Genomic DNA, 10,956 nt, shown 5'->3' with positions numbered 1-10,956 from the left:
CCATATCCATTCTCAATTTCTTCACTCTTGACCGGAATAGATGGGTTCATGCTAAGCTATACTGCCACACTAAGGTAAAAAAACAATATTCAATGGTGTAATCTTTTTGTCTTTGTTTGCTGGTGCATTTGGAAATGGAAGAATAAGTCCATTTTTTACCCAATTTTTACCATGCATGATGCCCCTGATTCTATCATTTGGAGCTATGCTGAGGAGTGGATTGTCGCTTAAAATAGAGCTATGATTGATGATATGTTTAGTTACAACATGCTTTCTTGGTCTAAGCCCCCTACAGCTTACTTGAAGTTGAACATTGATGGCACTTGTAGCTGATGCTCATGGAAAATTGGTGTTGGATGTGTCTTGAGAGATCAGTTTGGAAATTGGGTTCAGGGCTTTCAAATGAATCTTGACATTGGTGAAATCTTGGAGGCAGAGGCTTGGGGTATGTTCTATGGTCTCAGCTTATATCCAAACATTACAATGGTAATGTGGAAATTGAATCAAATTATGTTGTCTTGATTCAACTCATGCAAAAAGACAATTCTTGTATGCATCATCTTGGTTCTCTTCTTGCTAGTTGTGCCTTTGTGATCTCCAAAATGTAGAACATCAAGCTTACTCATATCTTTAGGGAAATACAACATGGCTCTAGATGTATTGGCTAAAAACAACAATTCTCATGACTTGGGTTTAATTGTCTTTGAAGACCCTCCTATTCTTGCTACTCGTGCCTATCTTGATGGCTTAACTGGTGTTACTAGAGTTAGTAAGAATGGTGTTTGCGCCAACCTTTACTTTGCTTGTTCTTTTTGTTTGGGCATTTTAGGTTCCAGTTGTAAAAAAAAAAAAGATCCACATTCCTGACGTCATAATTTAGTCGAATACAGGAAGTTTGGTCCTCTAAAAAAATTAATTATTGTTATCTAGCTATAGGTTACATCATAAATAAGAATATCGAAGGGTGAGATGACTCGATCATCTCACCAACTAAGAAGCTTGGCCGTCACAAGGGGAGTACAAACAAACCAAAGGACCCGCTGACTACTGAAGGACCTCGGAAAAGGTTGTATAAGAAACCAGTTGATGGGGAAAAAACCAGGGAAAGGTAAGAAGGTTGAGTCTAGCAAGGAGTTGTGATGGCTTCTCATAGGGGGAGCTGGTAGAGACGGGGACTACGTCAATGAAGGAGGTGCCTAATAACCCTCCTGTCAACTTGGCTTAATTTGAGTCCGGTCATGGTGTTTGGGGGATATGGTTGGACCCTTTATTTTTCTTTTATATCTTACTAAGTACTGAATCTTTGAGCTACAAACTATTTTTAAAAAGGCTGGTGCAATTTTAGCATTTTAAGTCTAGTTTGCTAGGTTTGGAGTGTCATATAGATATCTTTTATTATCGGCCATTTTAAGATGTGTTATATTTTTGTTATTTGCTGAATAAAATTTTATATGACTTCGTACTCAAAAATAAATAAGAATATAAGAGAGCCATGATTGTCTCCTCGTCTAAAGCTTAAAATGTAGGAAACAAAAGTAATTTTTTAACCAACACATCATGTGCTACTTGATTATATTTTTCTAAGGCTATATGTAAGTAATTGAAGTGAAAAAGTGAAAAGTGAAAAGTAAAAAATATTTCAACTTCATTGGCCAAAGTAATTTCAACAGATAAATCAAACGCTACTTGTGGTGTTCACACCCAAAACAATCCGTCTATGTAATTATGTACGTTGACTGAAACCAAACTTGCGGTGTAGTTTGAGTTGTCACCTAATGTATATACTACATTGTTACTTAAATAGTTAAAAGTAGATTTGGCTAAAACATATGAGAGAAAGATAGCAATAGATTTGTAACAAAACTCTATTAAACTCGGACAAACAAACAAACTCAAAGATAAAATGAGAAAATAATTGTTGAAGTGAGAATTATATTGAACCAATGAGTGAATAACAACCACAGATACTAAAAATCTAAAATGACCTCAAAACACATCTATGATCTATCCCTCCCTCCAGAAAAGCCTTTGTCCCGCTCACATATATACGGATTGCACCAAACACAAAATATCTCCAAGCAAGAACTGGCTTGAAACTCAGTTCACTCTTCTACTTTGCTGCATGGCCATCACCACCGGCATTTGTTCATCACCAAACCAACCCCCACCTCTCCCCCCACTCTCCCTTCCAACCAATCCACCACTCAAAACCGGCCACTTGCCTTTTCCCTCCTCCAAGTTTGGCGCCAACGAGACATTCCTCAATGGAGCTGCCGTGGAGGCAGTGACGCTGGCACGCGCTGTGGCGGAGGTGACCAGCGATGTTACGGCGGTGAAGCATGGGATTGGTGAGGCTTGGAGTTGCAATGATTGTGAGGACTATGCGAGTGATGGTGGATTGATGGTAAGAAGGAAGAAGAGGAGGAGGAGGAAAAAAGGGTTGGAGTGTTTGGATTTTGACGAGAGGAAGAGGGAGTTTGAAGATTGCGGGGTCTCATCTGGCGTTGTGAGATATGGTTATCTGACCCCAAGAGAGGAGGCCGAGTGTTGTCAAAGTCTCAAGGTTAATTTTCTCTTTCATGAAAATAGTCACAATCTATGATGAAATTTGTATATATACCCAGTTGGTCAAATTTGGTTCTGTAAAAAAAGATGAGTACTAAGTTTACTTCTCTACATGTTTCTGTTTATCAGTATATGACTATTTGCAAAGGTTTTAACTGCATAATTGCACATAGGTATATACGCATCAATTTGCCAAATTCATTCCTCTTTGGCTTTTTCTCTACTGTGGAACATATTCTTGTTAGTGCATTCATCTTCATGTAAGAAAAACTTTTTTCTTCATTAAATGAAGTTGACATTTTAGTGACACAGGAGGGAGCAAAACTAGAATGTGAAAGAACAAGAGTTGCAAAAGCTCAAGAGCATGAGCCAACCTCGAAACAGCTGGAAAATGCGTTGAGGATGAAGATGAGTAGTATAGATAAAGTTATTTGTAACAGAAGAGAGTCACAAGAAAAGATTATCAAGAGCTATAGGGGACTTGTTGTGTCTGTTGCCAGCATTTATCAAGGGAAAGGATTAAGCATGCAGGACCTCATCCAGGTTTCTAAACTTGCTTCCCCTACTACTTTGTTTCCCCAGGTGTTCTATGAAATTGATCACTATCTATGTTAGCAGGAAGGGAGCATTGGTCTTCTTCGAGGGGCAGAGAAGTTTGATCCTGAGAGAGGATTGAAATTATCAACATATGTGTATTGGTGGATTAGACAAGCTATCATCAGAGCTATAGAAAACAAGTCTAGGATAATCAGATTACCAGTGAGTAGCTGACCTGCTTACCATTTCCTTTATAATTACTTGTTAACGAGTGGCTGGCTTTGCATTCAGTCGTCTTTAACTCTTTCATACATTATTGCGAGGTAAGCTGGTAAAAATGCCTTGATAGAGAAGTATGGTTAGTTTGTTTGTGCAGGGACACATGTGTGGAGTGATGGCAAAAATCACAAAAGCTAAAATTTCTTTCAACCAAAGATTTCAGCGGCCGCCTAGTCACGATGAAATTGCTGAAACGATAAATGTACAAGCTTCAACTGTAAAACTGGTCTGTGAGAGGAGCAGACTCCCTCTTTCATTGGATCGAGCGGTGACCGATCAAGGTTGCATGGCACTCCAGGTGACTTAATAAAATGCATGTAATTTATTGAAATGACTGATTCATATAAAATCTCATAAAAACTTTAGTGTTCTTGAATCTCATATGCTTTACTGTGAACTAAGGGTGTCCAGTTAGACATTCTGCTATAAAGAGGTTATAATTAAAGCATGGGTTTCTGGGTTAAAACACGCACGAGTCTGTTATATCACAGGTCACAAGATTTCGACTTCCTTCTGAAAATTAGGTGTAGATTAGCTGCTTACCTGCTGATTCAACATTTGCGTAACTGAATGACATATACCTTGACAACTGACTAGACTAAATGCAGTTGGCTTTAAATCATGGTTTGAAATAAAGTCATTCAGAAATAGGATATACCAGCTTGAACAGTTAAAAGACTCAAACACATATACTGATAAGTTGATTCAGTAAGGTTATTCATCAAGCTATATAATTCTAGATATTCTAGAACTTCATAAAAAAAGTATCAGTTATGGTCTATTAATTAATCAATCCTAAACTTCATAGTTCTTATTATATTGCAGGATATCATAAGAGGGCCGGATGACATGATGCCAGAAACAATGCTTAGGAAACAGCTAATGAAACAAGAAGTGGGGAAGCTTTTAAAGACTTTAAGTGACAGAGAAGCAAATGTATTGAGATTACACTTCGGATTAAATGGACAAACACCTCAGTCATTTGAGGAGATAGGAAGATTGTTAAAACTTTCGAGGGAGAGAGTTCGACAGATTAACATCATTGCATTATCAAAACTAAAGCAGAAGAATACTTTGGAGGATCTGCAATTGTATATTGTATAGTTTCTGTATTTATTGCATGGACATAATAAGAAGATTAATAAACGTAAATAGTAAAAGAAGCAAGAAAAGAGAGGCCAGTGATGTCCAAGACTTTGCTAGAAACAAAGAAGCCAGTGAATCCATAATTTAATCGTCCAAATGGTTCTTTCATCAAATGAGGGACGTATTAGCTTTTTCATGTGGAATTCTATTGAATTTAGGATCCCCTCATAAAATTTCTGTCAGATGTCACCTATTGAATTTATGCATTGAAGATATATTTGGCTCAACAACAGGAGTACTATTACTTCTTAAACTGTAAATCATATGCAACTGTCATATGTCAATAGGGTTTTAATGGATAACTCAATAGGAATATATACTTAAAATGGATCTTTTTCTGTGACATTTTGAAGCAAATCCCTAGTCACAATATGGTTAAGTTGGAGAAGATATTGGTGCAACGTACACTGCAATATGTAGGGTTAGCTAGTTGCCAGTAGAAGGTTTGGCTGAGACACATGACAAGTAACTTGAAATAGGTGTATCTCTGTGGAGGTCAGTTGAAACATCCACCGTGGGGGATGGACAGCCTTTTCTCATTTCAGTTTCGGTAAAGTCAACATTTAGTGTTTCATTTCACCCTCCACCCTCCACCCTCCACCCTCCACCCTCCATCAAATCCAAGATATCATTTCTAGCCAAACAAAAGTAGCTACTCTGCCGACTCGGCTATTGGTTGATTTTCATTCTAGCGAGCTATTCTTATGAAGATGCTTCACGAAGGCTCCCAAATTAATATGTAATTTGGCAGATGTATATATTTACGTAAAGGTACGACAAATTTACAGTATCTACTATAGATGTATGAGATCGCTATCCTTATTTGTGTAGATAATGAAGGATGTACAGAGAAGCAGAAGATAGAAAAATACAAACAGAATAGCTCAGTAGATCCAAACCAGTGGTAATTTGCACCATCTTGCTCCTCTCAAACATCTTTACCAGAAGAATCATGACAATAACATGTCCCACTTTTGTCTTCAATTCATCAAGTGAGCTAATTTTCATCCATTTAGGCCTCTCCTACAGACCCAAACAATCAACCCGTTATTTTGGGAGTGTTGTAAGAATTAGGTGAAATTCATTACAGACCCAGAAGAGATAATAAACACCAAATGTAGAAATTCATAGAGGAAAAAAAAGGCACAAAGTTCATTTTATCAGCGAAAGGAAAGCAGAAAGTAACGCCAGTAATTAAGGATGCAAAAATAGGTGTAAATACCATGACAGTGCCATGTTAACATACCAAGTGATTTTGAGTCCATATCCTATATGGTTATTAATCATCACAATTGTCAACTTAGTGCCTTCTACAATGACACTGATCAAGACTTGGTGTACTTATAATTATTATTTTGATACTATGTGGTACTAGACAATCTCTATGAATTCTCATTATAAGTGTTTTATTGCAGAGATTCTCCATTTATAGGTAGCTGGATAACAATGTCAGTGGGGAACAACACATTATGCTAGCACTGTTAATATCTGTGAATGTCTGAGAGAGAAATTCCAATTAAAATTGCAGATAAGAGAATTATGATTACCTTCAAAGCAAACATTCCAAACAAAGAAGATCCCTTCAAAGCACGATCAGCACTGGAAGGTACATCATTCGGCACATTACTGATAAATAATCCATACAATCCCATACCAAAAATTAACATGACAGTCCCAGCTAGATAAACATCTGCATCAAAGAGGTAATGGTTGAAGAAAATGAGTTTTATCATGTCACAAAAAATTAGTATTACTATTACAAAACAATTCTATATCATATACTTAAAGATGAAACAGGATATATAAGCGAAGTTTTAAAACTCTACCAATTGCTTCAACTAGTCGCAGAACCATTTGTCCAGTGTGATGGCCTTTGACACAACTACCCCAATAAATTTTATAGGCTTCTACAATATAAACACAACCCTGCAAAGTTGAATGTAGTATGATTATGAACAAGTGCAGAAACTGTAGTCACTAATCATATCATCCATTGATAAGCTCAGAGTTGAAGACCAAAAGGAATTTATTTTATCTCCTGAAGTCATAATAGAGAACATATAGCAAAGAGAAATTACATTGAGAAAGCACAATAGCGAACCAGCTAACGAACCTCCAACTGCCAATAGCGCCAAAAATCGGAAGTCAAATATCGTCTGCTCAACCATAGACATGTAAAGAAATGCTTAGAAACAAATTAGCTATTGTTCAAGACGACAATGAAGTAGTTTAACTGTTTAAGTAGTTTAACATCAAACAAATATCACATAATGCTACTTGACTGATTGAAACAGCACATTTTCAGACAGCATTATAACAACAACAGCCCTTTAGTATCCAACTATGAAGTAGTTTAACTGTTTAAGTAAGCAAAAAAGTAGATTCGGTTAGATCATGTACATGAGTTTCAGATCTTTAGACTTCAAAGTTTCATTGTCACTGTTTCTAATTTAACTTCAAAGTGAAGTGATAATATTTCATAGTACCCTTTCAATGGAAGACTCGGCAGACTTGGTAAGCCGAGTAAACAGGCTGCCGGTGGCAGAAGCGTAGCTGAAGCTCGGCTCGGGGGGTCTGGAGGAAGCAGGATAAGCGTTTGTGGAAGTTTCAGTGGAGGAAACTACTGTTTGACTTGAAGCGGAGGATGGTTTTGAATCGGGGGAGCTCAGGGAAGAAGAAATGAGGGGATGAGTGAAGCGCTTGAAGGTGTTTAGAGGGCAGCGGCCGATCGGAAACGCGGCGGAGAAGGGGGAGTAAGAGATGGAAGTGAAGAGAGCCATTGTTGAAAGATGGGGGATTTTTTGGTTGGAGGGAGACTTTTCTACGACTACGGGTCAGTGGATGGCGGTAAATAGGGAACGTCAGTGGAGTTCACGCGCGGAAGAGGGAGAGTGATCCACTTAACCTCCTTTTGATTGGCACGTGCAAAGTTATATACCATGGAAGTTTTATTTCGGGAATGAGAAACAGTATCCAACCTTTTGAAAAAATTTTGCACCTTGATATCTAACCTTTATAAAATTTCAGATTGTCCGGAGCTAACGGCTTCGTTAAAATTAATAATTTTTTTTACTTAGGTAATCATATCAGTTACTAGCCTTTAATATGTCAAAAAAAATTTCACCTAACAACTCATGTCTACAGTTACTTAGACTTGACAGAATCACTGCTGACTTAACCAGGAAAGTGTTTAGATATACTGTTAGAAATACCGAGATTAAAGGAAAATTAACATACGTTTTTAAACTTAAAAAAAAAAAACAATAACACTCATGCTCCACTCTTAGGCGGTAGACCGCCACCTGGGGGTTGAGTAATTTTACAAATTATCTTAAGATCCACTCTTAGGCGTTAGTCCGCCACATGGGGACTTAAGGGTATAAATATATAGACGGCATTATGAGCTCACAATATGGTTTATTTATTTCAACATTAGTACAAACTAAAACTCAGAGGCTCAACTATAGTTTACTTACACATGACTTGAAATAAAAACAAACTTACTTGTAGAGAAATCACACCACACCAGATGATTACAGCCGAAGGATACTTCACACAATAGTAAGTATACTCACACTCAAATTATACTATACATTCAATATACCAGAACTCTTAGTAGACTAACTCTTTTCTTTCCGAAAGGTAGTGAGAACTTCAATGCCAACTTCGTCTGATTTCTCATTTCTCGTACATTCCTTGAGAATGTTGAGCTCCTTATACAAACACCAGACTTCAACTAAGATTTCAAACTGAAATAAAATGGTAGACAAAAGTAAATGACAGACAAGAGGATTCCCCTTTAGCTTGAATAATTTTAACTTTACTTTTTTGGATTTCCCTTTAGTTTGAATAATTTTACTTTACTTTAGAAAAAGTAAAGTTGGATGTTTTGTAGCGTCGGCATCCACTCAGCCCTCCATCTGGTTGATAATGTTAAGTTGTGCTTCATCATTGAAATCGTATGAGTCATCTGAAGCATATGAATTTTCTATCTCAGATTCAAGATCTGAATCATAGATAAGAATCTTATGTTTTTCTTCTTTTTCTATTTTTTCTAGCCATTTGGTGGTGGCCAAAGTGCAATCAACCTCTTTTCTTCTTAGGGATGTAAAGAAGTCGTTATTCTTTAGTGGATGATGGTTGTAACATGTGACCATTATCTTCTCCCCGCTTGCTAGAAGGCTTGAGCTTCTGTCTCTTGGAACTATCTTCCTCATGCTGGCAATGGTCATGATTTTCATCAATGGAATACTTTGATTTGACTTGCCATTGTTCTTTGTGACATAAGACCTCTTTGTTGAACTCTGAATCAATCTGACATAATGATAAGAAGAAATGTAATTTATCTCTTTGTTGATTATCGTCCATTCTGGTGGTGTGGACACAAATTTTAATCTTAGAATGCAACCGTTGGGTCTGATATGCTTAACTGACCCATAAATTATTTCAGGGAATCCCTTCAGATCTTCATTTGATTTTGTCTAGAGATTGTGAACAAAACCATTTTCCAAAAGCCATAGATTGTGATTTTGGGGATGTTTCGCTTGAACATCAACTAAATACCTCTCATATATGGGCCAAGAACTACTGATATAGTTTCGTGAAGAGAAGATCTCTTCCTGGAATCTTCTAAAATGTTATGAAAGTTATATCACTCATCCTCTCTTAATGCCAAGATAGAAGCTTGACACTCTCAGGATTTTCAAGGAATATTACCTTTGGAACTTGACATTCTTCAGTAGCAATCTGCTTGTCTTTAGTATGAGATCCATACAATTATTTTGTTAAAACTTCAAGGGCTTGAAGCATATGACATTCATTATCATCACGGAAGGCATACATAATATTATCAATAATAATTTTCTGTTTAAAGTATAATACCCTTTTAGTTCTGAAAACTGGTATGTCGAAAACCTTCAAATGCTAGTGGAAAATCCTCTTTGTTCTGGTGACTTCAAGAAGCTTGCTTGTCCTAAAAAGGACTATCATACCTTTTGGCAAGGCATCAGCCATAAACGGACTTGATCTGCTTTTACCGTCTGCCGTTTGAGACAGGCTAGTCAATCCTTTACCCTTGGATTGATCTGTTGTGGCTGCATTAGAATGTAGCAAGAACTCATTTAAGAGTTTCTTCTCATCTTCAGAGATTGCCGACTGAGCCTCTTCCTTTGATGTGGATTTATCATCCGATTGCTTGTCCCAGTCCTTCATTGGTTTTGGCTTCTGTTTTCCAGCTAGCCTGCTTGATTCAACAGTGCCATATTAGACTATATACTGGTGACCATGTCCATCATGTAGCGGTCCGACAGTTTTGTCTCCACTCTTGTATCTTTCCCATAGAGTCTTCTTTTTGGTTCAGACTCTTCTTCTGGATCCGATCTCTTGCTTCTGGGGTTACGTCATCTCTCTTGTAAGGGCGGCTGACAAGTCATTTTTGTCTCTTGCAATTATTTCAACATCATAATCATACTGAGATAAAAACATTGGCCACCTAAAGACTCTTCTTCTATCAGCTGCATCAGTTAATTTATAATTATTGAAGTTTTTTACTCTCTTATTATATGTTCGGACCATAAATTTATTTCATAAGAATGCTTCTGCACCATTAATGGATTTGATTAGGGCAAGGACTTCCTTGTCTCCAGTGAAATAGTTTAATTCAGCTGGATTGAACTTTCCTGACATGAATTTACGAATATTTTCATGACTTGTATCTGGGGCAACATCTAAGACTACTCCTGCCCAATAGTAATCATTTGCGTCAGTTTGCAAAATGATCATATCACCTTCTTCTGGTAATTGTAGGGGTGGAAGATTCTTCGTTAGCTCTTTAATTTTCTTGACAGTGTTGCTATCATCTGACATGAAAGACCACTTCTTTTTAGAACTTGTTTTGGGAGAGAGAAGAGCAGTGAGACCACTGATTTGAGGAATAAAATCCCTAGCAAAATTAACAACTCCTAAAAATCTTTGTAAAGACTTTGCGTTTGGGATGTTGTCTGGAAACTGGCCAATCTTTTTGACGATATGGTCTTGGAGACGAATCTCTCCATCCTGAACATGTATGCCGAGGAAATCTATTTCACCTTTGATAAGATGAATTTTCTTTTGTCCTAGGATGATTCCTTTTTGGACAATAAGCCTGCAAATTTGCTCAAGTTGTTTTAGATGTTCATTCATAGTCATGGAGAAAACCATAATGTCATCTATATAGACTATGTAGAAATCTACATAATGCTTGAATATATTATTCATATTTCTTTGAAAAATGGAAGGAGCTTGCTTTAACCCAAATGACATGACTAGCCATTCATAGTATCCTTGAGGAGTTCCAAAAGCGTTTAAAGATATGGAATCAAGATGCATTTTGAGTTGCTAGAAACCTGATTTTGCATCAAACTTGGAGAAGATTCTTGCTCATTTAAGTCT

The 10,956-nt window shown here is 37.1% G+C and overlaps 2 protein-coding genes across 2 annotated transcripts; one reads left to right on the top strand and one right to left on the bottom strand.

Annotated features, from left to right (window-relative positions):
- The first annotated feature begins 2,107 nt into the window (after positions 1-2,107).
- Positions 2,108-4,485, top strand: LOC126804040 (RNA polymerase sigma factor sigD, chloroplastic). Its single transcript, XM_050531795.1, has 5 exons — positions 2,108-2,563; positions 2,878-3,108; positions 3,184-3,324; positions 3,479-3,679; positions 4,207-4,485. Exons 1-5 carry the CDS (start codon positions 2,123-2,125, stop codon positions 4,483-4,485), a joined length of 1,293 nt encoding a protein of 430 aa, XP_050387752.1. The 5' UTR covers positions 2,108-2,122.
- An 847-nt stretch (positions 4,486-5,332) lies between these two features.
- LOC126804037 (uncharacterized) lies at positions 5,333-7,333 on the bottom strand. The gene is made up of 5 exons (XM_050531793.1): positions 7,014-7,333; positions 6,606-6,683; positions 6,354-6,453; positions 6,075-6,217; positions 5,333-5,550 (listed from the first exon to the last, which is right to left on the bottom strand). The coding sequence occupies exons 1-5, from the start codon at positions 7,305-7,307 to the stop codon at positions 5,347-5,349; spliced, it is 819 nt and encodes a 272-aa protein (XP_050387750.1). The 5' UTR covers positions 7,308-7,333; the 3' UTR covers positions 5,333-5,346.
- Between the last annotated feature and the right edge of the window lie 3,623 nt (positions 7,334-10,956).

This window comes from Argentina anserina, chromosome 7, assembly GCF_933775445.1.
Source record: "Argentina anserina chromosome 7, drPotAnse1.1, whole genome shotgun sequence".
In the NCBI taxonomy this organism is placed as follows: Eukaryota; Viridiplantae; Streptophyta; class Magnoliopsida; order Rosales; family Rosaceae; genus Argentina; species Argentina anserina.
This window is presented reverse-complemented; position numbering and strand designations above follow the sequence as displayed.